A 25,841-nucleotide genomic window follows, 5' to 3' on the forward strand; every position below is an offset into this window, starting at 1 on the left:
TTGTTGTTGAAACTTAGTTATAAAGTGAAGCACTTATCAGTTCTCACAAATGCCAGGCCTCTGAAAATAAAACTTGTCTTTGCTAGACAAAATCTCTAGTAGAGAAACTACGAAGGCGAAAGCAACCGTAGCCCAGTCTACGTTCGTAGCAGGCTACGGCACTCTTTAAATGAAAACCTGCGCTACGAACATCGATGTACTTAGGCATGCATATTAACATGAAAAGATAAATTTTTAGAGCTAAACCTAAGAAATATATGTTCAGAGGATCTTTTATGAACCTGTTTTACAAGTGTTTCTTAACATTTTCAGGAATAGAGGAATCCTCTGTAAGGAATTCGAAAAAATTCTGAATCAAACCTCCATCTTAATATCTGGTTTTCATCAATTTTTCTACTTAAAAGTTTAACGTATGCATTACAATAGTTTCACGTTATTAATTTTCTTTTCAGAAAGTTCTAAAGTCAAAAAGCTTATAAAAATTTCTTATTTCACACAAATTATTCCAACTGATGTATTGAATAAATAATGTTATAAAACGGTATTTAGTTTCTAAGACTTATTTGTATGACCACAGATAACATAATACTATATGATTGTTTCAACACATAAAAAAATAGAATTTGAATGTATTTAAGAAGGAGAGCATTTTTATTCTGTGACGGTAGTCTCAATATTATGTATGTTTTTTTTGTATTAATGAAATTCAAATGAAAACGTTTTATTTACTCAATTATAGTACGAACATCGCAAATGATAATGACTTTTCACAGAGCCGAGCTCTGCTTTCTTTTTATCATTTAAAAACAATGATTAGGAGAGGTCAGGTTCTAGACACTATACCTTACAACTGAAATGAAATAACTTTTATAGTAATTCTTACAATTAGCACTTAATCACAATTAAATTTATGCGTGGTTTTGGTAACAAAAAACACATAATGGTGGCAGGTTAATTAATTTACACCATGTGGATCGAGTTTTGCGAAAACAAGTTAATAATAAATTAAATTAATCATTGTTATAAATGAATTCACCTGTAGTAACGTAACTCATGAGTATTAGTTTTTTATAAGAAAAATTAGCATCAAACTTAAAATATGCACATTAAAAACCGGCGGCTTTATCAGCGGAATTGTACAAGCCGAAAGCCAACTATTCACCTAAAAAGTTAATAAGGGGCCCTCGAACGCACCCCGATCAGGCGCTAACCTGCTAATTACGATCGAGCACTCGCAAATTTATCATCGGGCGAGATATATCGGCGCGTGCCCGCACCGCACAGTAGACTATTTCGGTGTAAGCGGGGCGTGTATCCGCGGAGGGAGTAGTCGCGCGCCGGCCGCCGACGAGCAAGGGTCGCACCGACGTGAGCGACGCGAGTGCGCTGCGATGGCGCGATGAGGACGTGCGCGCGCGCGGCGTTTTGCTGGGCCTTGTTCTGCCTCGTTGGCAGCCTGGCGGCGCCGCGCCGCCTCTACTGCGAGCGGGCGGACGTCGCATGGCGAGCCTACCGGGCCCCGGCCGCCTTCGAAGCGCGCGTGCAATCGCTCGCCAAAGACGCTGCCACAGTGCAAGTACGGCGCGTTCTTCGCCGCCAGGGCCGCTGGCCCCGGGAAGACGCCATCATCCGGCTCAAACTGCCCCAGGATTCACTCGAGTGCTCCGGACGTTTCGAAGTGCCGTTACAGAATCGAAAGAACTATATCGTGTTCGCGGAAAGGAGGGGCCATGCCGCCGTGGCCCTCGGGCCCCCGTTGAGAAGGACTGGCAAGTTGATTAGGAGGATACGCGCGGTCTACAAGCCTGGTTACAGTGAGTGTCTTGTGTTTCGTAAGTGCATGGAAGTTGACGTCGTCGAAGCGAGCGTTTCGAGGTATAGCCCTGTTTAGTTTTCAGTCGTTACACTAGTTTCGATCATCAACTTCTATGCTGTTGCATGCCTCGCTTCCAACTCCGGTGTGCTTATCGAATTATGATAATAACTTTACGAGTTGATTGACACTGATAATAGGATTGCCAATTTGAATTTTTAATTACGCATTGTAACTTGATTGTCCTCGCATCTGTGATAAAATTACCATCAATAATCATGTTAAACACTCAATTTATGAATGTTTAAAAATAACGCAGAAGTGTGTCTTCAAATTATAATGCAGTGCTCTACGTGGAGTCTATGAGAAGTAAAGATATTCACTGATAACTCTATGTTTGTCTTATATTGTTCAAATGATAACTTTCTCAAAAGCCTCCCTAAGACAAATTCATCACAAAGACATATCGCATGTCTTTGTCTACGAACATAACACAAGCATTACTCGTAATCGTAATATTAAAGACACTCATAAATTTTATTGCTAACAAATACGCCGAGGCAGGTGTATCGTACAAACAAGTAGCCATTATGAATCCATTTTAGGTGCAGTGTAAATAGTCAAACGTGGCCAGTGTAGCAAAACGTATACTAAATGTACTTAGCTTGTTCTTATTATGCACCCTTCACAAACGGTTATAAGGAAAAGAAGTCTTCGGCTTAATTGCACTCAAGTGTTTTAAAGATATTATCATTGTTATACGCTGCATAGATTAAAACTCGGATCGCTTTTTATTTAAATAATCTTCCATTACTACTTTGTGTAAACTTCTAGTTAAAGTCAGATTATTCTTCATTATAATTTAATTTCAACGTAAATTTGCATAAAACTCCAGTATTTGAATAGCAGTTTTATTCAGCTATTATACTCAGAAATGTACAAAACTAAAACAAATTTAAAGCCATGTTTAGAAACATTCAACACTCCCAGTAACCGGGATATTGTATCTAAACTTAACATTTCACTAAATCTCGAAAGCCGGGGCGTTTAACAAAATATAGACGTCAGACGTCATCGCTACCATTCCTTTGAACTGGAGAAAATTATCAGAACTCTTCTCAATACAGCACGTACATCAACACTATTAAATGATAAACTATAAATACGATATCGTTGAATCCAGCAATGTACATCCCACGGTGGGAACTGATTTTAAACGTAATAAATGAATTGAGACAATTCAAATTGTTAAGTAAGCAAAAAATTAAACCGTATATTATTAACAGTTCTGTAAAATTTGCTCGGTTCCCACGCTCCGTTGGAACCGGTGAGATAAAAGCTAGTAACGCTTTTTTACTAGTACTCCTTAATTAAAGCATCCTTATCGAACATCTGGTCATTATTTTTATAATATTTGACTTCACAACTGAGAATTGCTGCAATTCTAAAACCGTGCGTGAACCGTGAAATCCAGTTATTGTTTTCTGACGATTGTTGATTTACGGCCGAGCTTTTGTGGCAATATTCATTTGTTCATCGTCAAATCAATCATAGATAAACTTAATCCGATAGTAGAAAGTTCATGCGCTCCGGAAATATCGGAGCAAGTGCCAAAAAAACAGCGCAGAGTTCACGTAAGAGGCCGTAACGCTACATTTGTCAGACAGGCACGAACAGGTCGGAACTGGAGCGTGGAGTGACGTCACAACTACCTTCGATTAATCCGATAGCAAATCTCCAATAGACTCATCTGTTGAATCATCAATGAATTTGAATTCAATATGTATCGGATACTTTACGGTCGACAGATAGTCTCGTAGGTGATCGTGACTTTTGTTTAGTTCAAATAACAATATAAGGTGTGGAATTACACATTTAGATTTAAATTAATCGTATCTAGTTTTGATTACACATCTGCGTAATATATTATTTAATTGGGTATAAAATATTGGATTAATTATCTGCACTAGCACTACCATATTCCTTCGTAAATAATATAAAAGCTAGACTCACGTTGACACTAATTATGAAAACGCCTCATTATCCAAGCAAGAGTGATATAGCAATCGCCAAATGCATTAGAATTGACTCATCCGTTTCGATAGAGAAACACAAAGTAAAAAACGTACCGCCAAGGCTTAAATTAAATGTAGGGACACTTGCCAATATGGTATTTCATTCAGTAATATAGTTTGACATTAATCTGCATAGAGAACAAGTGACTGTCCTAAAACATTTTATGAGATACCCGTTGCCAAGTAATAAATTACGATAATTTGGAATTTCCTAGAAATATTATATTGTAGGTTTACGCCGTCGCTCTGATAAGGAACAATACTATAAAATCAATTAATTATTATTAAAAGTAATTATTCAATTATAATGTAGGTCTATTGACAAGTCTGTTATTTATAGTTTATAGTTTAACAACTTAAAATTGAATGTGATGTATTTGTATGCTTTTGCGAATTATTTTCACTTGTAGTTCTTAACTTAACAGAATAAATACTATGACATTTATCATAAGTTTCATCGAGTACATTCAGAAATACCTATTTAAATGACAATAATATATCGTAAAAAGTGTTTTGTTAAGACGGTATATTTAGCGGATGAATATCAGCAAATGTTTGAACTTTTCCGATAGGCAATTCCAAATATTACAAACAGAAATGTCCATCACCAACTCAGATTTATGTCTTCAAGAATATAATTTGAAATGATCTTTAGGTGACTCATGAAATTATACAATTCTCAATCTTTTTTAAGTCCAATTGCTCATAAGCTTCGGCGAGTGGCGCTTGCTATGTTTACGTTTGCCGCGTGCTTCTGAAATGTTTATCAATCTGGTTGCTATCTGTCGTTTTCCTTTTGTTAATGTTCGTTTCCCTCATTATTGATTGTAAATCTGTCTCGGCTTGATTTAAAAACGTTTAGTCATTAGGACTGTCAAAGTGCGCGTTTTCAAATCAATTTTTTTTAAGCCTATCCCATAAATATTAGCATTTGTGAAATTCTTGGCATTGGTCGTAGATCAAGATAGAATTTATGCTTGATATTTTTGTGTTTATTGTTCATCGTTTTGGTGGGTGATATGTAGTACTACAAATATTAAACGTAGAAATGGCATTGGAGTAAATAAATTGTGATGCTATAAACATTCTATATAGTGTATGTAGCATACACGTTTGCTGTCTCGCGTAAAATGTTATTCCATATATATTATTCTTAACATATAACATCTCTCATATTACGGTCTCGACGTTTTCATAAATTGCTCTGTAAACGTCACAGTATAAATAAATTGTGATTAGATAATTCAAGATTCTAAGAAATGTAATAAGACCTATCAAGTGTAAATAAACCATGTTACGTTCTATTAAAGAACTATGGGACATAATTCATATCAAACACAACCCATTCTTTGTGAAACTTCTTCACTATAAAACTCACTTCTAACAACTCCAACTTAACTTCTACATGTAGTAGCTTCGTAATAAAGTTATTAATTACACCAACCATCCGATGCATCTACAGGAAATTCTACAAACTCGAGCCTTTGACCTTCATTGTAGTCTATAGTCCTAAGTCACATGGCGTCTTATTAAAAACCTTTTATTTCATAATAGACGTTACGGGTTGCCGGTTCACCATTATGTACGATGCGCTCTGTCGGTCATTCTGTTCTATTATGCTCCGTCTACACTGGGCCTACGACGTGCCTGTGATGGCCAAGGAATTAAACTTCAAATTCAAATTTCATTTATAAGAGAATGTGGGTAAATGCAGGTGACAGAAATAGCCATAATGAGTCGGAGTCATCAAGTAGTATAATTCAATCGAAAAATGATTTGCTTGTATGTACCAAATACTTACTTAGTATCACTAATTAAGTTTTTATTCTTGAGATGTAATTCTTATTGTTATTTATAACATTCAAAAATTTTCATAAACACTATCTGTATCTATTTGACAAGAAATGATTCTAATATTTTTTATGTATAAATTGTCAGAAATCAAATCGTTAGGCAACGATTTGAGTTTCAGTGTTTAAGACGTATAAAGAATTCGCGTTCGTTGCCCTTTGTTGACTTTGTGTAGACGTAGCATAATTCTAACGTTCTATTATAATGTTTAACTTCATTTGAATAGTATATTTTATTTTTAATTAATTATCTTATATCCAAGTAGCCCAATGTTCTCCAATCTTTGTGATGACTAATGATAATATGAAGAATATACATTGTAATGAAATATGTATGGAATAGAGTATTATAAAACTATAAAATGTATCAGCTTAAACATACAATTAAGTGCAATTGTATTGTAATCTACATAGAATCGAACTATCTATGATATCTGTTTATAATGTCTTAAGGTTTAAAAAGATCCAAGGACCGAAAATATGTCCAAGTAAACAAATAATTTAAAGCCTTTCCAATTATTTATATAATGATTTCTGACATCGCCTGTTCAGTTTTAACTTTGTCTTGCACATGTTTAAAATATCTAAGAATTCAATTTTTTTAATGAGGAGGAAATTTTCAAAAGATATTCTAGCTTTGGGGGAAGAGTAGAGCACGGAGGATTTCTACCCACTAAAACCTCCTCGGTGGGCAAACTCAGTGCATAATAGCAGGGATCCCGGGATCTCCAATGGAACACACCAGGATCTTGAAACAGAATGGTGTCTGAAATATTTATGATTTCCATACCTATCATATCATATATTCGCAGTTTATCCACCCATTCTTTACATAAAAATGTTGATGGTTCACTTATTTAACCTAGAGCTCATTAGTTCACAAAAGTTTTGATACTTCTTCGTTATCATTTGCCAGAGGAGGTGAACAAGAACATCATGAGTTTTATCCTTAATCTTAGCTTAGAACTGTTTCTTTAGCTGACAATCAATTCCAATAAAATATGAGCAGAAACAGAAGTACAAATAGCTCCGGAATATACCAGATCCTGAAATTTCTAATCTCCCAGTCGCCCTCAGAAGTATTCTGAAACTGTTCCAGACCATTACAAGTCTAATAGTTACATGCATTCTCACCTCAGTTTGATAAGTTGCCAATTAATTCTAACCAAAAGTAACCCTAAAATACCAGATCCTTGAACTTCCTTGTCTCCTAGTCACCATGGGAAGTCGACGTCGACACTGATGGCTGACTTTGGACAATAGCGACAGTATATTGGTGCCGTGTCCTTGCTATTAACGCGTGTATCCGATGTACAGTCTCGATTCAATGCCCCTTGCTCGATGGATTGTCGATTATATGATATTGATTCGCTTAAATATATCGATATCTGAATTTATAGGTTTTTGACATATCGTTAAACATAACATTCACATATAAGTGTTGTTGAATATGAATAAATATTGTGTATTTACAGGAGATATGTAAGAAATTGGGACAATATTAAATTATTCTACCATCAAGTTTCCGAAGGGAAACTTCAACAGTTCAAGCATATGTAAAGTATTGTTAGAATCACTCTCATTACGCGAGAAGAGTTTTAATTTTTCCAATACCAATGTCTAAAAATACAAGTGAATTTTCTCGATGAAATTCGTTAACTGGATAATGTAAGGCCAAAGCCATCAAATGTTATGTGATGTACGATAATGCTGTTCTCGACTCGATTTCAGCGTTGATCGGTGATTAAGTGACGCATCCGATTTATTGCTCAAAATGTGTCAGCTAGCATACAAACTGTAGGGTTATTTTGTGAAAATTAGATTGTATTTTAGTTACATAACTGATAGTAGAATTAAAACAACAGTGATTGACATTGTAAATCTGAAATATTGTAAGAATTAATCTGTTTACCAAATTAGTACCAAGTTACAGAGAAATCTAATAATACATCCATACATAAGAGTTTTAACATATTTTATGACATCATGTTATATATTTATATTGCATTTTACATATTGTAGAGCCACTGGTAAGATTGTTGCTAAAACCTACTTAAAATTTCACAATCTATTTTGAAATGTATATTATTTATTGTCAACGTCTATGCAAACTGAAAATAAAATGATACTAAAGTTTCCAATAGAGAAATAAAAGGGTTTATAAAAGTATGATGTAACGAAATAATGAAAAATATGTTGTGAGAATTATATCGCTTTGTATCATTATTATTCTCAAAGACTAGGCTAGTGATAGATAATATTAACTTTTGTTATACGAAAAATTAAATATAGACTGGGCGCAGACGGTGTAAAATTATTACGAGACAGCATATCGAAGCGACCGTCATTATACTACGTTTCCAGTTTTCAGCTAGACGCGGTAAAATTAAATTAAAATACAAACATTTCATTGGAATTTGTTTTAAAAATTTTTGTATTGGTGGATTGGATCTTGTTTTCATAGTAACAGTACGTTTTTAATACATTTCTGTTGTTCGTATTTTTCAATTTTGTAATATTGGATCTATCGGTTTATTTATTCTTCAATTAGACAAGATAATTTGTATAATACTAGATGGAATGCAACAAAACACACATTTAAGCAAACTTAAGGTATCTATAATGTCATTAATACATAAAATTAATCAACACTATAACTGACATACTCGTATTAATGAGAGGTTTCTTGAAAAACCATCCTCGCTTCTAACTGACGAAGTTCCCCCAGCCCTTAATTGCCCCACCAAACTATGACGTCACACATACGTGCACACACACACGTACACGGTATACTATAAGCATATGAAATAAGATACGTACAGTTGTATTTTTGTGGCTGTCGCAGACTTACACGCGCCGGTACGAAAATATCTAGACATTTTATTGATGAGACGCTGTTTCATATACGATGTTCAATATTTCTGTTTTGCGAGTGCTTTGAGAAAGTGTTGCACTGCTTAGTTGCAACACTGCTCAGTGTTGATCCTTTAAGACATGTTGACAGTATTAAAACCATTCTCATAAATATTATTTAATTATTACGACAATTAATGTTTTCTAATTGTATGTACCTACTTAAGCCCTGTCTCTTCAATTAAAGTAATTAAAGTAAATATTATTTGAAATAACGCTCCTCGAAAAAAGTACATTAATCAAGAACAAGACCTTAAACTCATCTTATAATTGTTTTTTGCAAATCACTAAACTCAAGAAGTCCTATAGTTACTCAGTAAAATAACCATAATTTAAAACATCCATACCGTAATCGATAATATATTTCATACGCAAAGGTCATCGAAATTAAGTCATCAGTTAAGATTTTCAAATAATTATTTAATAATATGTGAACCGGGCTAATTGCTATAATATATGCTCGAAAATTTGCGACGAGTTGGTTAAGTATTGAGATGTTATCAAAAATGTACGGCGAAGTACCAGGCTTACATAATTGAAAGGGGACCGTTCCACACCGGGCGGTTTTAATAATTGACATTTCCAAAGGTAAAGGTTAGTCATTGACAGATTATAATGTCACTCCGTAAATCATTTTTAAGTGATTGTTAAAGGTAAAAGTATTAAGCTCTCGTTGCAAATTGGGTCAGCGGTTTTTTAATTATATTTTAATTTGATATGTTGTTTACGGTGGCGTGTACGTCAGGTTAGTCAAACGAGCGGTTTATACAGAAGAAATCCAGTAGTACAACTTACTGTCAAATACTCGATTTGTATACGAATAAGTACTTCACAATAAGAACCGCCCCAAAAAATACTATGTACATTAGAATTATACCTCTTGTGTTATATATTTTAGTTTTGTACTTGACGAAAACTGTACCCTGATTTAATATTCGCCCAAATAACACTGTTTAATCACTCCATACCGTTATCCGCGAAAAATAACAGTGAAATTGGCACGTGAAAAATCACAGTGCCTGCGACTTGGCCGCAAATGGGCGGGGATTTGAATCCATAATATTTTCCTCCAGTGTGAGAGCTAACGGACCCCTCATTACGTACGCGGGTGGCCCCTAATGTCCGACTACCGCGCCCTGACGAGTGACCATTTGTCTGCTAAATGAGGGACAATTTCAATTTTTATTACATAAATATGTACCGGTATGTGCAGTACTTACAGTTTGCGGATTACTATAGTTTTGTATTTTAATAGGTTCAGTGGGAAAAAAATATTTAATAGTAAAAATATGTAGAAAGTATATGCCCATTGCCTAATGGGTGATGATGTTTAAATTTTCCAATCAAATAGTCTGTGTGGGAATCTGTTGTTCTTATTTCGTTATTATAACAGAATAGCATATTATTTTGTTGCAATTTATTATATTATTGAATAATTAAAATGATTTCCGCCAAAAACACACGTCTGTACACTTTATCTTCCCGTTAAGTTGATCATGAAAGACGAATAAACGATTTAATAAGAAATCGTTTCGCAAAGAATACAAATAAATGATAAGCGTAATTGCTTTGTGATTTATATGTATTTATGAATTTACTATTATTTCGTACAGTCCCATAAAAACGCAAGCGTGTGGTCACGTCAGGCCTACCGCGCGTCACTACACTGATTGTAGCTCATCATTCCTAAGGCTAATTTATTGATATTTAGCACATTATGCAATTTTTATATCGATTTTATTCAGTTTTGATAAATTTATTCATAAACTAGCGGTATGTAAATATTTGAGAACTTTAAAGCTTTTTTTTAAGTTATCTTATGCAGGTGTAGGAAGTGTTAATTTTAAACAAATTAAAAAAATTAATTATGTATGTTTACATTTGAAAATTCATAAATGTACGCCGGGTTAAGAACATATAATATTTGTTTAATAAAAGACGTTTTATAATTGGAAATATATTTATAACTAAGGGTTTAAATTTACAACTTTCCACTTAAATAAATAAAATACGTAAAATATTTAAATTTTTAAAAATAAAAAAGACAGAATTTGGTGAAACGAGTAATTTCTTGTACTATAATACTATTTGGCCTTGGTTAAATACCCAGCTAAAACGATCCTATATGTGTTAACGAGTATTAACGATCGCAATACATTTTCAGCAATAAATTTAATGAACAAAAATGATAACCTGCGAATTGTGTAACCGTTGCTTCTGGCAAAATTGGTCAAAAATTCACCTTTGAAATGTCGAGGGTAAGGCTTAAGGTATGAGAGAAGTGCGGAGGGATTTAACAGTGTACATCTATCTTCTTATGTTTTTCTTTTGTTTGCTGACTCATGAGACGTACTGGCCGCAATCTCGCCTGGAGGGTTGTCATGACGTCATTATGCAGTATTAATTCCAGTGTGGGAAAAGGACAAAGGTATATAGGTTGTATAGCGCCAACAATTTCAGACGCAGATACTACTTTAAGTCGCCCTGGGTAAACACCTGAAGTTAGATTAGCAGATGGGTAGATGTCCTTCTGATAAGCATACCAGTTAGGTAAACCCTATTCACTCTGGCACTTTCCATAACGCTACATAAATAATAATAAAAGCCAGGAATAGAAGGTCGTTTATCGCCTAAACTCAAGTCGATAAATGACAGAGGTCACTTTTGTACCTATAGCGAAACTAATCAAACGGGAGAAATAGCTTTTTTAAACAAGATAGACCATAGTCGTGTTGTAAGAAGTAACTAAGAAGTTATGTCTATCGATTAACAGTTGAAGTTTTTATTCAAAATGTGTTTTCGAATTTTAACACGTCCTCGAGTGAGTTCGACCACGAAGGCACGCAACTCGGTTGTTTCTGAATTTGGTTACTGTAAAGGTTTATATACTAGTCACTACTAGTGACATAAAATATATTGATCGTCTCCTAAAATATGAATAGTGATGTTATATTCATTGAATCACTAGCTGCACCCGGCAAACGCTGTTCTGCCTTACTCTTATCGTTTAGTGGTATGAAAAATAGATGTTAGCCGATTCTCAGACCTACCCAATATGCTTACCAAATTTCAGAGGAATCGGTCAAGCCGTTTCGGAGGAGTATAGAGACTAACATTGTGACACGAGAATTTTATATATAAGAAGATTAAAAGGTGTTGTTGAACGAACGACTACGAGTTATTTATTTACATTGAAGATCGTAGAACTTACACTATAAAGATCCGTGACCTGATTAAACTGTTTTCAAAATAACTTGCTAAAGTCGATGATGCAGTAAAAAGTAAAGGCGCGTAAAGGGTGTTTTAAGTCACATTTAAGTGGCACTTTAACCCTTCATTAAAAATGGTGTAAGGTAACATATTCGCCTTGCATATGTAATAGCAATCAGACACACCTATCAAACTTTGTCCAAAAAAAACGCTTATCGCGCCGCTGACCGCTCCACTCGTCGCTCTCGCTCATCACTTGCAGCACAACAAAAACCCCGATTCATATGACATTTAGAATTAATTAATGGGCGCGGTCGCGTAAGTGAAAACTACGGGATATAATATTAAAGAAAGTACCGCTTGGTTGGGATGAATGATTCTTTCAATTCAAGGTTCGCAAAAATTATCATTACAGTTAGTATCGTTCTCTTACTCGTTTGTGAAACTCTTTTCATTAATTCGATTTATTTTGTTGCCTTGAACTACATAACTCAAACTCAAACATTAATTAAGTAGGTTAGCTTAGAGGTGTTTATGAATCTTTAAAATGCAGAAAAATCATTATTTACCCCCGGTTCAGACTTATAGACCAACCACAAGCTAAAGTGAGAGATTTTAATATATGCTTTTAATTGATTCATGTATTTCTTTATAACTAAATAATAAAAATAATACACATATAATAAACCGCCGCAACTGGAGTCCAAAGCGTCTACGACATGTAAATTTTAAAATCTTTCTTTTATATCATACGATAACAAAACACATAAGACAAAGAGGCTTTATATTTTACTATTTATCAGACTAAAGTCTAAATATTTAGTGATATTTTATTTTTCAAATAAGGTTGTTTAGATCTCGGACAAAGACGAAAGCAGTCGTTAGTCATATATAATATATACGCACGTACAAACAGACAGATCTCACGGCCACCTGGCGCCATACCCTAATAGGAGTTGGTTATATTGATTCCAAATTAATACCACATCCATACATAGTTAAATATTACTCTTTGTGTCCGTGTTAAGTTCGCCATTAGATTTTACGATTGTTTTTTTTTATTTTTTTTTTTGTTTTATAGCATTCAAATGAGATTTTATTAAAGATTTTTTATCATGAGGCGGGATTCAAACCCGCGGCATTTCGCCAAAGCGTGGCAACGCTTAGCGATTAAGTGAAATTATATTTAGACAGACAGTATAAAAAAAAAATTATAAAAAAAATCTCGATAGGGGAGTACAAATAATGTTATTCAAATAAGTTTCAAAAGCATTAAATAATTAAAAGTATACATATATTACTCCGCCTGAAATTCAAAGAGCTCCCTTAGCATATTTTATATTTCGCCGCGGTAGCCTATGTCACTTTCCAGCCTCCTAACAATCTCCAGCCACAAAAATTAAACCATATAGTTACTCCGTTCCGACGTTGCAGAAAGGTAAACATAAAACACATTTAGATACGTCTGAAGGACATTGATCTGATTTTTAAAGTAATAACTTATAAACATTGGTCAATATACTCTATGATCATACTCTATGTGCGCGGCGTTGAAACAGTTTTTATGATTTGTAGTAGTTCGACTAAGCGTGCAATTATAGAATGTTTTCCTTCAAAAAGAAGCATAAACAAACAAAAACATACATTATTTCAACTAGAGTCAGAGTTTCTATTCGAAGCGTTTGTAACGCAAAATTGTAGCAAGAAATACTCCTTCCGTTTCTACAAATAATGTGCTGATACTTAGTAAATAAATAAATAATTAGACAGTGTTACTCTAACAATATCTAAAACTATTTTATTCCCAAACACTAAACTTATTTGAACTAAATAGCATGTGCACGTTATACCCACCTTTATAATTATAACGTCGGTTACGCAACCAAGCCGAAACTGTAATATTATTTTCAGTCCACCCAACCACCAGAGGACTATAGATCTTCGTGTCCAAAAGCTAAAGTTTATTTTGCAATGTGTCTTAGTGTGCGCTTTTGACGTTATATGCGCAAGCGCCATGTGTCACATATCACTCAACGAATAGTGGTCTCCGACGGTGTGGATGTGTAATACTCAAATGGTTCTTAATTCTTAGTATTATTCACCTTTACTAGTATATCAAATTAAATTAACCCACTTCTATATGTACAATTAAGGCAATGCAACGTATATTTCTATGCTTCAGGAAAAAGCTTTGATCCAGTTCGAGCTTAAAGCGTTTTTAGAGAAAAAGGGGTTGGAAAAATATTTGATATATTAAATTGACCTCGAAATTTTACCATTTAGATGTTATTTTCATTGAAGATGTGAGAGATTATTTGCAATTTTGAACTCGATTGAAATTAATCATGTACCAACGAATTGACGTTTATTTAAAAGATATTATCAATTGTGAATCAATACAACTTTGCTGTATCCTAAAAATTGGTTCCTAATTCAAAAATTCCCTAAAATATGTGAAAATTTCGAGTGTCGTGTGCTTTACAGAAGCCATAACGTACGTACTACGTCACTGATCAAAATGTAGGTGGAATTTCATTGAGAGCACATGGTTTGTACATTCTTTACTTATAATAATATACACATAGATACAGGTAAATTTAGGTGTTGATACCTATAGTAGATACATCTTAAATAGGTGTTTTGGGATACTCAAAAGTGTCTTATTTGCGGACTTTTCAAGTTATTCTCGTAAAATATGCGAAGATCTTCATCAGAGATCAGTAGTTTTTCTCTACGGAATAATGTAAAAATTTTAAATGTTTTTTATTCCAATCGTTTGAAGAATAAAATGTCAGCTGGTGAATTTGCAGTTAAACCACAATGTATAAAATATTTATAAATCCACCGCTAACAAGGCTTTTCGAAAATTAAATAAAGTACATTGCATTCATAAATATATTCGTTAATCGTACAAAACATAGAAAAGCACACAAATAATATAACTAACTAAACAGAACCCAATCGTCTATTTGTTTTAATAAATTTACTTAGTCGTAAGCAGCTTTTCCGCGCCTTATTCTTTAATACAACTACATAGAGTCGCAAGTCTCATATCAAACACACAGCTGGATAACGGAGCATACTTCTCCGCAAAAAGATGCTGCTACCATATCAGATGAATATTATGAAGCTTGAGGTCAGGTGGTTTATTAAGAAATAAAAACTAGGAATCATGTCCCATATTTATTCTTTATATTTTTTACTCAACACCTTATAGTGTGAATCGTTTCAAAATATAGTACTTCAATTAATTTTATTTAAAAAATTATAGTGTGCTTGAACCAGGTTAAAAGTAAAAAAATATCATTCAGTAATGATTAAGCTTTATATGGATGTTAGAATTTTCACATTTGAGATGTATTTTTAAGCTTATACATTGCAAATTTCAGAATAATTATTTTTGGCAAAAAGTGGCCTGCAGATTGTCAGAACTAGACCTAATTTAAATAGTACCACACGTAAGGCATCAGTATTAAAAAAAAGGAGGTCTGTGTCCTTTTCCTCACCCGCCCAAGCCTATTCCTTCTGTCCTCTCGTTGGTCCTTTCCTTTACCCTTACGCCTTAAAAGTGGGCAGCGCATCCGCAGAGGCATTACCTCTGCGAATGTTCATGGGCAGTGGTACTCGCTTACCATCAGCGAACCGATGGGTTCACCGAGTTGAAAGTTGGTAACATACAAACAATAGAGTCCAATTAAGAACCTCCTCCTACCCTCCCGCTTTTTTTGACATCTGCTTAAAAATAACCGTCCAATTATTATATTAGTGTATGAGTGTAGAATAAATAAAAAATAATTAACGTTGAGAATAAAAGCTTTAAAACTGTAAGGATTTTTTAATTTAGATGCGGTCAATATAATATCAACTCCTATATTATTGATAAATGGTTCGATAACTGAGGTTTAATTTCATTACCAAACGTATACGTAAGATCGTAAATAATGCTATAAGCTCTGTCAATTGATGGTAATGGATAAATTGCTTTAAATGCATCTTGACAATTATTGGAATGTTTCGTGCTAAATGAATACTTCAGTTAATATATTTAACGTGAACAATCCTACGCGAATACTCAGGTTTGGAAATATGCTGTGATAACAAATACTGGATGCAAGGAATTAAATATTATTCGAGTAATTTTTATTTTTGCTACAAATGAGCACTTTCAAATATTTCTATCTTGACAGTGATCTTATATTGAAGGATATCAGCTCGAATGAGCTATCAGTTATTATTAATTTCTTGAAACAAATTTAATATAATTTAATATATATTAACTACTGAACTAGTAAAAATTCTGAAACATTTCCCTTGTAAACGATTGTTTGAATTATAAAAGTAGTACTTCTAGTAAGATAAATGGAACTAAATATAACCGCCCTTTGTTGATCGAAATAGATCCGTGACATAATCCGCTGGTAATCTCGCATCTTAGTCATTAAAGTGTTTTGTCCACACGTGACGCGTTGCATCTCGCGATTAGAGCAAGTGACGCTACCCTACAGAGTGGATGGGTCGAACTCTCGCCTCTCGCTCGCATAGATTTCTATGAGGATGCAGATTTTACGCGCTTATTTTAATTGTTCAGCAGTCAAAGCTCAAAATTCTAGTAAGAGTATTGTCGTGTCGTATTTAATTGTTAGATGCCCACTGTATATTGTTATATCTATAGAATTTAAAATGTTTCGTTAAAAGCTCATCCCAACAACATTATACTTATTGTTTATTTCATTTTTATACTTATTCTCGTATTTTATGCATTATTGTAATGCCACCGTTTCATTTCTTTACCTTTAATCAAATAACCAAAAATGTCACTAAAACGACGTGACCAAATCTCTTCACACCGGATCTCGCGGGCGCCGGATACGCGATTTCTTAGTAAGGATAATTTCATATCATATGTTTGGAATTGTTTAGTCTAGTTCCAGACAGGATGCTTCGCCAAATATTTGCTGGATACCTAAACATGGACTTTAACCTTGGGTTATACTTTTGGGTAGACCGCAGCAATCAGCAGATCTAATAGCTGAATATAGCTACCTCTCTAAAAGAAACCAATATTTAACATTTTAATTAAGCCATAAAAAATATACTACGTTTTATATACGAGGAGTAAAGTGTCACTCTTGGTTTAAGATTTCAAAAATATCTTTATAATATTATCATCTAATAAAAACAGTAATAATTGCAAGTATCCATCGTATTTCATATATATTTTATAATCCATTATCTGTCTGTTAAAGTAATAAAGATCAATGATCTATCTAAGTGTCTGAATATTTTCGTTTTATAGAACATAAGCTGCAATAACCTATAAACGGAAGTAGTGTATATTATTCCTTTAACACAAAAAATACACTATTTTATAGGTTACTAGCTGCACCCGGCAAACGCTGTTCTGCCTTACTCTTATCGTTTAGTGGTATGAAAAATAGATGTTAGCCGATTCTCAGACCTACCCAATATGCTTACCAAATTTCAGAGGAATCGGTCAAGCCGTTTCGGAGGAGTATAGAGACTAACATTGTGACACGAGAATTTTATATATAAGATATGTACGTTCATATGTTTTTAGAGTAGGTTTAATTAGGTCCTATCAAATAATAATCTTAAACATAGAAAAATCATATAGTCGAATATAGAGCTTTTTTGAGTTTATTTAACAGTTTAGATACTTTCAATGTTCACTTCATGTAATTAATCTCAGTACTTTAACAAAAATGCGTATATTAGGATTAAACAAATTAATGTCTAATATTCTCAAAACTCGTCCAAGGACCACCACCTGGAGCAATTTAAATCGATATTTTCCCAACAAATCTTTGTGGAAATATATCAAATAAAGGCATTCCAAAACTCCCAATTACTCACGATAAACTATTCACTGACGCATTATGTCATTTTCCCATAGAAATAGCACATTTAAATTACCCTTATATAACTCGTTGACACATAATTCATGCATACAAGCACAATAAGGCTAAAGCTGACAATATGGCCGTTTCAAGATTTTTTCTGCGCTGACGGTACAAAATAATGTGTTAATGCCAATGTGTTCACATAATGTTATCATATACAGACATTATGTCACTTATATATGTAGGAATAATACTATATGTTTAAATGAAACAGGTTGGTGGTTCAATTGAAGCCTATTGTGATGTTGGCTGAATAATTTAGCAGTACTTTATTAATTATGGATCATTTTTAAGAGACTAAATACATTTCTTTGTGTAAATTACGTGTATACATATAAAATGGCTGATAGTCTAATAATGATATAAAAAACGATATATTTATTCAGATGCATTTAATTTACTTTTTTACGACGCCTGAAAAACGTGTAAGTAGTAATATTCCAGTATCAAAATACGTGTTTTTTATATAGTTAACTTAAAATAATACATATTTTTACACAAAAATTGCTGATATTAAAGTAAACAAAATTTACCAATCGAATGTATTTAGAAAACACGTTTGCCCACTATCCTTATGTGTTAAATGGTTATATTATTTTAGGTTGTACCTATTCATTAGTTACATTATAGTAGTTATTTCGTTATTCGTAGCTGTTAAGTAAAGGTGTAACTCAAATTCGCGCATCTAAACAGACGATTTAATAAAATCACTAGGATTTTCCCTAACACACATATTTGTCTTCGACCACAGCTAATAAACAGCCGTCTAGTAATCCGTATAAAAGATGAACCCATTTATTAAGTGTATCGGTTTTTATCGACTTCTTGCGAGCGAGGTCGAGGGAGTACATATTTGGTTGCGTATGTGATGCGCGTACGCAATGCTTGAATGCAAGGCGAATCTAGTATTTATAGTAAACGTTTGTGGAGCGCTTTGTTTGTTAATGTTTAGATGATTTTATGATAATTAATTTTTTTGTCGCTGTGGTTTTGGCTTTGTAATGTAAAAACATAAAAGGATTAAATTGTATCGCTTTATTGATGTATTATTTCTATTGTTAGATAGAACCTTTTTGAATATATATTATAAGTATTTTTCAACGCTAAATACCTTTTGCCAAGACAAATCTGATCAAGCATAATATAAAAATAGAAGTAGTTATGTTATAAAATAACTCACATATGATTATAAATGGATATGAAAACTAAAAGTACAGAATTTCCTCAAATATTTAACAAATCACAGCAACAAGCATACGCCGCGCAAATAACCGTAGAATTAAAATGATTCGACTACAGAATACGGCACGTACCACTCCAGTTTTCATACGAAAATAGAAGAAACGAGGAACGTTTCCGTCTAGTCTATTCAGACGTTGATTACACCGTGGAAACTCACTGCGAAAATTGTTACAAAGCCTACGTAATTCATGCGTTACCTTGGGAAGTATATACGGCTAGTTCACGTGGTTCTTGGAATCCACTGTACAATGCATTGACCCGTCTGTTTATGTTATACATACGAAATTCTCACCTACGTACATGCTTTTATTGTGTGTGTTAGAAATTAAAAGATGTGTCTTTTTTCTGTCCTTTTCAGTAGCGAGAGGTCGTGTGTTACTTGTAGGTTGGAAGCGAAGTCATTTGCGAAATACAACTGTCCCTTAATCACAATTGACTTAAAAGAATTTAGCACGGTTTTAATTTTAGTCAATTTCTAATCGATGCAGCTATAGGTGTAATGATAGTTGGAAAAGCCATTTATATAACGAAATACAGACACTGTTTTCTGAAATTATACAATGATAAAGATAATTTCATCACCCTCTTTCTACAGCAAATAGGAGTCCACGAAAACTTCTGCAGCTAACCGAGTGCCGGTAGTATATATCGAAGACATGGAGCCATCAGTAATGCACTTGATTTCTCAGAATTTGACTGTGTTAAGAGCACTAGTGTGCATGTAATTTGCGCGTTATCTTCCGACGTACTTACGTACTTACTCTGCGCTGAAATTTGCAGACGGCCGGAATTATAGCAGTTTATTATATAAACAATTTAAAGGTGGGAATGAGGTGCGATCGAGCTAGTGTTCGTCGACAAAATTATGTTTTAATGTTTTAATTTTCCCCGTTGACATATGTATAACTGCCTAAAGGTTGCATGACAGAGATCGCTGTAGACAATATGACCTTTGGACCACTTTTTTATGACTTGCTTTGTATTTTTAATGTATAATTAAATAGATTATACAAGCCGTGTCATAAATGACGCCTCCAAAAGTTTCCTTTTCTGAGTTTCATTCAGTTCCAACAAGACAACAAACAAACAAAACCCAAATATATTATATACGAGAATAGAAAGCATCTTCCCAGAAAATGGTCGGCGCCAACAATCCGCGTAGTGAAGTAAACATTGAAGAGGCTACGCCGTTTAATAAATTATTTCTGACAATACATGCCTAGACGAGCTAAACATAACGCAAACAGTGAAACCTATTTCAAACGAGCTATTATCAGATGAGACTATTAGAAAATGTACTTCTTGTGAGTATATATTGGTGAAGAATTCCATGTCAAATGATTCATACCTACATTAAAGAAGTTGAAGATCTTGTTTGGATACGCTAATCTCAGTATCTACTAAGACTAATTGCAAAAATTTTGTCGCCGTTCGATTGGTAGGTGACCCCCGAGTGGCTATATAGCATATAGGGCGAAACCGCGTGAAGCCGCTAGTTATTTAAGACCGTAATTTTACTTCTAATTATTACTATCATAGCTACTATCTTGAAAGAGTATCATAGTTAATCTTCTGTTGTTTGGATTACTACAAAAGAGGCATTTTGTTTCAATGAATTGATTTTTCGTATCGGGATTGGAAATTGTAAGTACTTATTACTTTAGCGTTGATAGAAATATCTATCTTCTGATCATATCTTACTAATATTATAAACGCGAAAGTAAATAAAATAACGGATTGTATGTATAACCGGTTGTATGTATACTATACGTATCTGAATGAAATTTAGTATAGAGATAGATTATAGTCTGGTTTAGCACACAGGCTACTTTTTAGTCGAGTACCACGCAAGAAACACCGCGGGTTACGTTATACAATAATCTTACTTAAAACTCATTGCATGCAGATATTTATAATATATTTTAGTTTATATCTGGACCTGCATACCACCTCTATAAAGGTCGGTCTAACAAGATAATAGGATAATTTGTTCTCTGCTGTAATATTTATTGATATCGGTTAAGGTTGCCGGTGTCGAAAAACATAATAAATCTTAAAAAGTATTGACGAAAGCTTGGCCATATTGCATAAATAGAATTGTTTATATAATCTGTACAAAAAATTATCATATAAAATCTAGGCATGTTATGTCTTTAAATTTAATGTATGTTATGTTATTGACCTTTTCAATATATATGCAAAATAATAAATGTACAACACATTTTAATGTCTCTAAGAAATAAAATGATTACTTAAAGAAAGCAAGGTAAAGTTTTTTTATGCATTGTATAAGCTATAATAAAATTACAATTGTACTGAAATTTTAATTGTTAACAAAATTGATTACAATACGTCAAATTATTCAAAGCAGTAAATTACCTTGCTACAATGTAACACGATTCATTTTACTCTACTAATAATGCTTTTTAATATTTTCTATCGTCACTTTCTATCTTCAAATCTTCTATCATTATACATGTAACGAACGGTAAATTATCTAGTCTATAGTCTATAAGCTAACAATGTATCGAGTGAGACTTCCCACTCAATGGCCAAGGCCTTAACAAGTGATGAGTTATGATCTATAAATATGATCTACTTGACTATTATTGAGCGACAAACAAAGATCCGCCGAGCTTGTATTTTAAGAAACATTTCTTTTATATGTGAGCTGTTACTCGCGGCAAGGATTGCGTTGGGAATCATTTCTCACGATCATAATTCGCTCGCTATGCAGACAATATTGGTTTTTCGTTACTCGATTTGGAGTATTTGAAAAGAAAGCGAGTTTATTGAACATTTTTAACCTTTTTTTTTTCTTTAAATCTAGCTTATTAACCTTTGGTTAAGGGTGATGGCTTACCAAGTGAATAAATAAACTAAAAACACAATTTTCAGATGCTAATGCCTAGTTTCTATAATATAATATTATAAGAAGACTAGCGGGCCGCCCCGTATATAGCCTTAAGCCTTCCTCAATAAATGGGCTATCTAACACTGAAAGATTTTTTCAAATCGGACCAGTAGTTCCTGAGATTAGTGCGTTCAAACAAACAAACTAACAAACTCTTCAGCTTTATAATATTAGCATAGATTTGAAACAAAATTTTTGCATGTGGGATTATAATGCTTTCGAGTGTGCTTTTCACCCAAAAACTACTGCAACGATTTGAAAAATTCTTTCGTCATAAGAATGCTGTTTCTTAACTGAGTCATATCTATATAGTCTATACTATATAATATGTATATACCACAAGCGAAGCCGGGGAGAACCAATAGTTGAAGATATATTTGTTAAAGTCAATCTGACTTTTAAAAAGTTTATAGATACTTGGTGTGTCCTCTTTACATTAAAATAAATATTCTTATCTGATTTTATATCTTCATATGATTTTACCTTATTGGAAATATTTAACCCATTACTAATAACTTATTCAACGAAGCTAGTTTTCATATATGGTAAGCACGCACTCTACGATCCTAGGTTAAACTTAAGGCCTAATCAATCAGCTGATTCCAGATAAATATACTTGCAATACTGTATGTTTTTATTCTCTTAAATAGTAAAAACATAATGCCATACTAGTATATCTTTAATTTTACAATTAATACTAACATTATAAATGTGTTCGTGTGTTGTTATTTCACGTCGCAACGGAGCGATTTTATGTTTGTGCTTGGAGATTTTTAGAGTTAGAAGGCTAGAGATGAAACATACCCAAGGGAGTTTCCTTTGACTACTGGGTATAGTTGCGGGCGAAGTCCTAGAATGTATATAAATATTATTCTAATCTTTCCTGCCACTAACTATACGAATAGAACTTCACTACAATATTATTTAAGCAACACATATAAATGATTTACAAATAAAGATGCAGGAAAGAAAAGAAATATTTATGAGGTTAAATAGGCGGCCTTATCACTTATAAGCGATCTCTGCCAGGCAACCTTGAACTTCGTGTATTTATAAATTTGATCTGAAAAAAACTTTACTTAATAATAAATAATTATACTTGTAATATAATAAATACCACTGAAAATTAATAACGATGTAATAATATCCTGCAACCTTTCGCTTCCTTTCACTAGGAAGTACAGTGCACAAAAAAAAAAAAAAAAAATTTAATATTACATATATTGATTTTATTTCAAACCTGTTTTTAGTTTTTAATGCATTTAACAAAATTAATAATAGGCCATAAAGTAAATATTATCAAGTGAGCCATAAAGTTTGCAAAATGCTTAGTGCTAAGAAATAATATAGGTCATGACTTCATTTTTGCTTCGTGTTAATATATTTTATATACGTGTCACAATATTGAGTTTATTTTACATTGCCATTTTTAAAGTAGCTTTTTTGCTATCTGTACATAAGTGTGGTGCACGGTCCACCGCATAGACTATCGATTTCGTTTTCATCGACACTAATAATTCGATATTTAAATACCTTCTAATTTTGAAATTGGAACTATTCGAAAAAAATACATTGAAAATTGTATTAACTTGAATCTTATGTAACTTATTATTATATATTATAAAATTCCCCAATTACGTTATATCCTACATAAGCAGATAGTATTTCTACCCAGATTCACCCTGCGCAAAACCAGGGCAAAACAGCTAGCTATATATAAAACAAAAACACGTAAAGCCCTATAGGGATGTCATGATCCTTATCGATACTTTTAAATGTTAACGCGACGTCAATATCGATAATTAAAAACTGCAACTTAATTAATTAGGTAGGCTCTACGCATTGGGAACACGTTATCGTGACAACTTAAACTTGGTATGCGCGGCGACAGGTGCGACATCTGATACTATCACTTGTAAGTTGTAAGTCATACTTATATAGTACTAGCTGCGCCCCGCGGTTTCACCTGCGTAAGTATCCCGTAGGAATATCGGGATAAAAAGTTGCCTATGTGTTTTTCCAGTTGTCCAGCTATCTACGCACCAAATTTAATTGCAATCGGTTCTGTAGGTTTTGCATGTAAGAGTAACAAACATATATATAAACCCATCCTCACAAACTGTCGCATTTATAAAATTTTTATTCACGAAAACTTTTAACGTAAATTAGTTGTGTGTATTCGTGAAACTCCCAAACGATTGTATTGATTCGAGTGCGATTTCTTCAATCTATAGTATTTTATAAAAGACAACACAACGTTCTATGTACGTCTATGCCTCTTACTTTAAATTTTATCAGGTTTAATCAATTAAATATATAACATAACCCAACACCTCTCAATACAGAGTTATTTATTTCATTCGCGTTATACCCGTCTAGATTTTCAACATACGATAGCAAAGCGTTAACCCACAGATTATATAAAAGATAATCAGTCGCAAACACATCAGCGACTGGTCATTAGCAACGGCCATAGGTATGCTTCCGTTATAAAAAAATACACACGCAATGTCTTAGGGACGCTCCTCTTTGGATTTTAGGCGTTTACGCAATGTTTTCAGTGGGAAAACAACGCTCGGATGAAAGCAACATTCTTTTCGGATTTATTTCACTTTGAACTTGTTGTTATAGTAATAAATATAGGTTAGTATGAGGTAACATCTGAAAGTATGGGATATATTTTAGCAATTTTTCAGAACTGTAGTAAATATAATATGATGTTATCGTAGTTTCAAATGAATTCAAAAAAAGGAGGTCCTTAATTTGATTGTATGTTTTTATGTTTGTCACCTCAGAACTTCTGTTTAGGTGAACCGATTTTGGTGATTCTCTCTCATTTGACAGCTAGTGTTGACTCTTGGTCCCATTTGAATTTTGTCTACTTCTTACTACATATTTGAAGTCAGTTTAAATTTTAATAACATTAATTATTATTATTTTCATTTATTAAAGTTCCACAACAAGTGAAACTCTCGTTAAAATTAAACATATTTCGCAATTTGGTAGTTAACTTGTAATTTTATAAAAACTCCTCAAATTTAACTCAAAAATCATGCTCATAATAAAGTAAATCTCGTTAAAAAAGCTTTTTGGATTGTTCGTCTCAACTGTCCTCTCGAATCACTCTATCTATTAAAAAAACCCCATCAAAGCCAGTTGCGTAATTTTAAAGATCTACGCAGACACCCACAGACGGCGATAAGCGATACTACGTAGTCTCAATACATTATGTACTACTTAAAAATATACCTCACTAATATACTTAGAGCTTCAAAAAATACAAACTTAACTCGTAAATTCAAAGGTACAATGCAATACAATCTTAACGTCATGCTTAAGTTAAAATGTTAACCAATGACAATATAAACTGTATCAGACCCAACACCTGCTAGTGACGTGCCCCTTGTCGATCAATTTTGACCTTTCATTAACACATTGCACCTCAAACAAGTTCATTAAACATCGCATAGATAATACATTTTGTTTTATTTATTTTCTATATCCGACTATAATCATACATTTAAACTATATGTACTAAATAAGTACATTATTTTCAATGAAGTTTTAAATTATAACCATTCTTACATTATAACCATCCTTCCACATGCTGTTATAAAATACAAAAACTCAAAAGACTACACAGAAGAATTATCAAAATATTATTCCCATCCGTAATAAAGGTTACAGCAAGTCTATATCGAAATTCGAAATAAATTAGATTCCAATGTCGTAATATGCTTGTAATTGCTCAAAAAATTGTAAAGGACATAATTAAAATATCCAATTAACAATGGATACGGAGTGAGCGGTATTTGGAAAGATTCCAAGAAAATTCTTCAGTTGCGAGAAACCACGCGAAAGCGCAATGAAATCGGATTGACCGGCGTGAATCATGTACAACAT

General features: G+C 33.2%; 1 protein-coding gene across 2 annotated transcripts in view; it reads left to right on the forward strand.

Moving 5' to 3' along the window:
- The first annotated feature begins 1,322 nt into the window (after window positions 1-1,322).
- Window positions 1,323-25,841, forward strand: part of LOC119831173 (protein vein) — a 53,413-nt gene continuing 28,894 nt past the window's right edge. For both annotated transcript variants that reach the window (XM_038354456.1, XM_038354455.1), the window contains exon 1: window positions 1,323-1,814. In XM_038354456.1, the coding sequence (XP_038210384.1) occupies window positions 1,400-1,814 (415 nt within the window). In that variant the 5' untranslated portion in view covers window positions 1,323-1,399. The remainder of the gene's footprint in view (window positions 1,815-25,841) is intronic.

This window comes from Zerene cesonia, chromosome 13 (assembly GCF_012273895.1).
Source record: "Zerene cesonia ecotype Mississippi chromosome 13, Zerene_cesonia_1.1, whole genome shotgun sequence".
Classification (NCBI taxonomy): Eukaryota; Metazoa; Arthropoda; class Insecta; order Lepidoptera; family Pieridae; genus Zerene; species Zerene cesonia.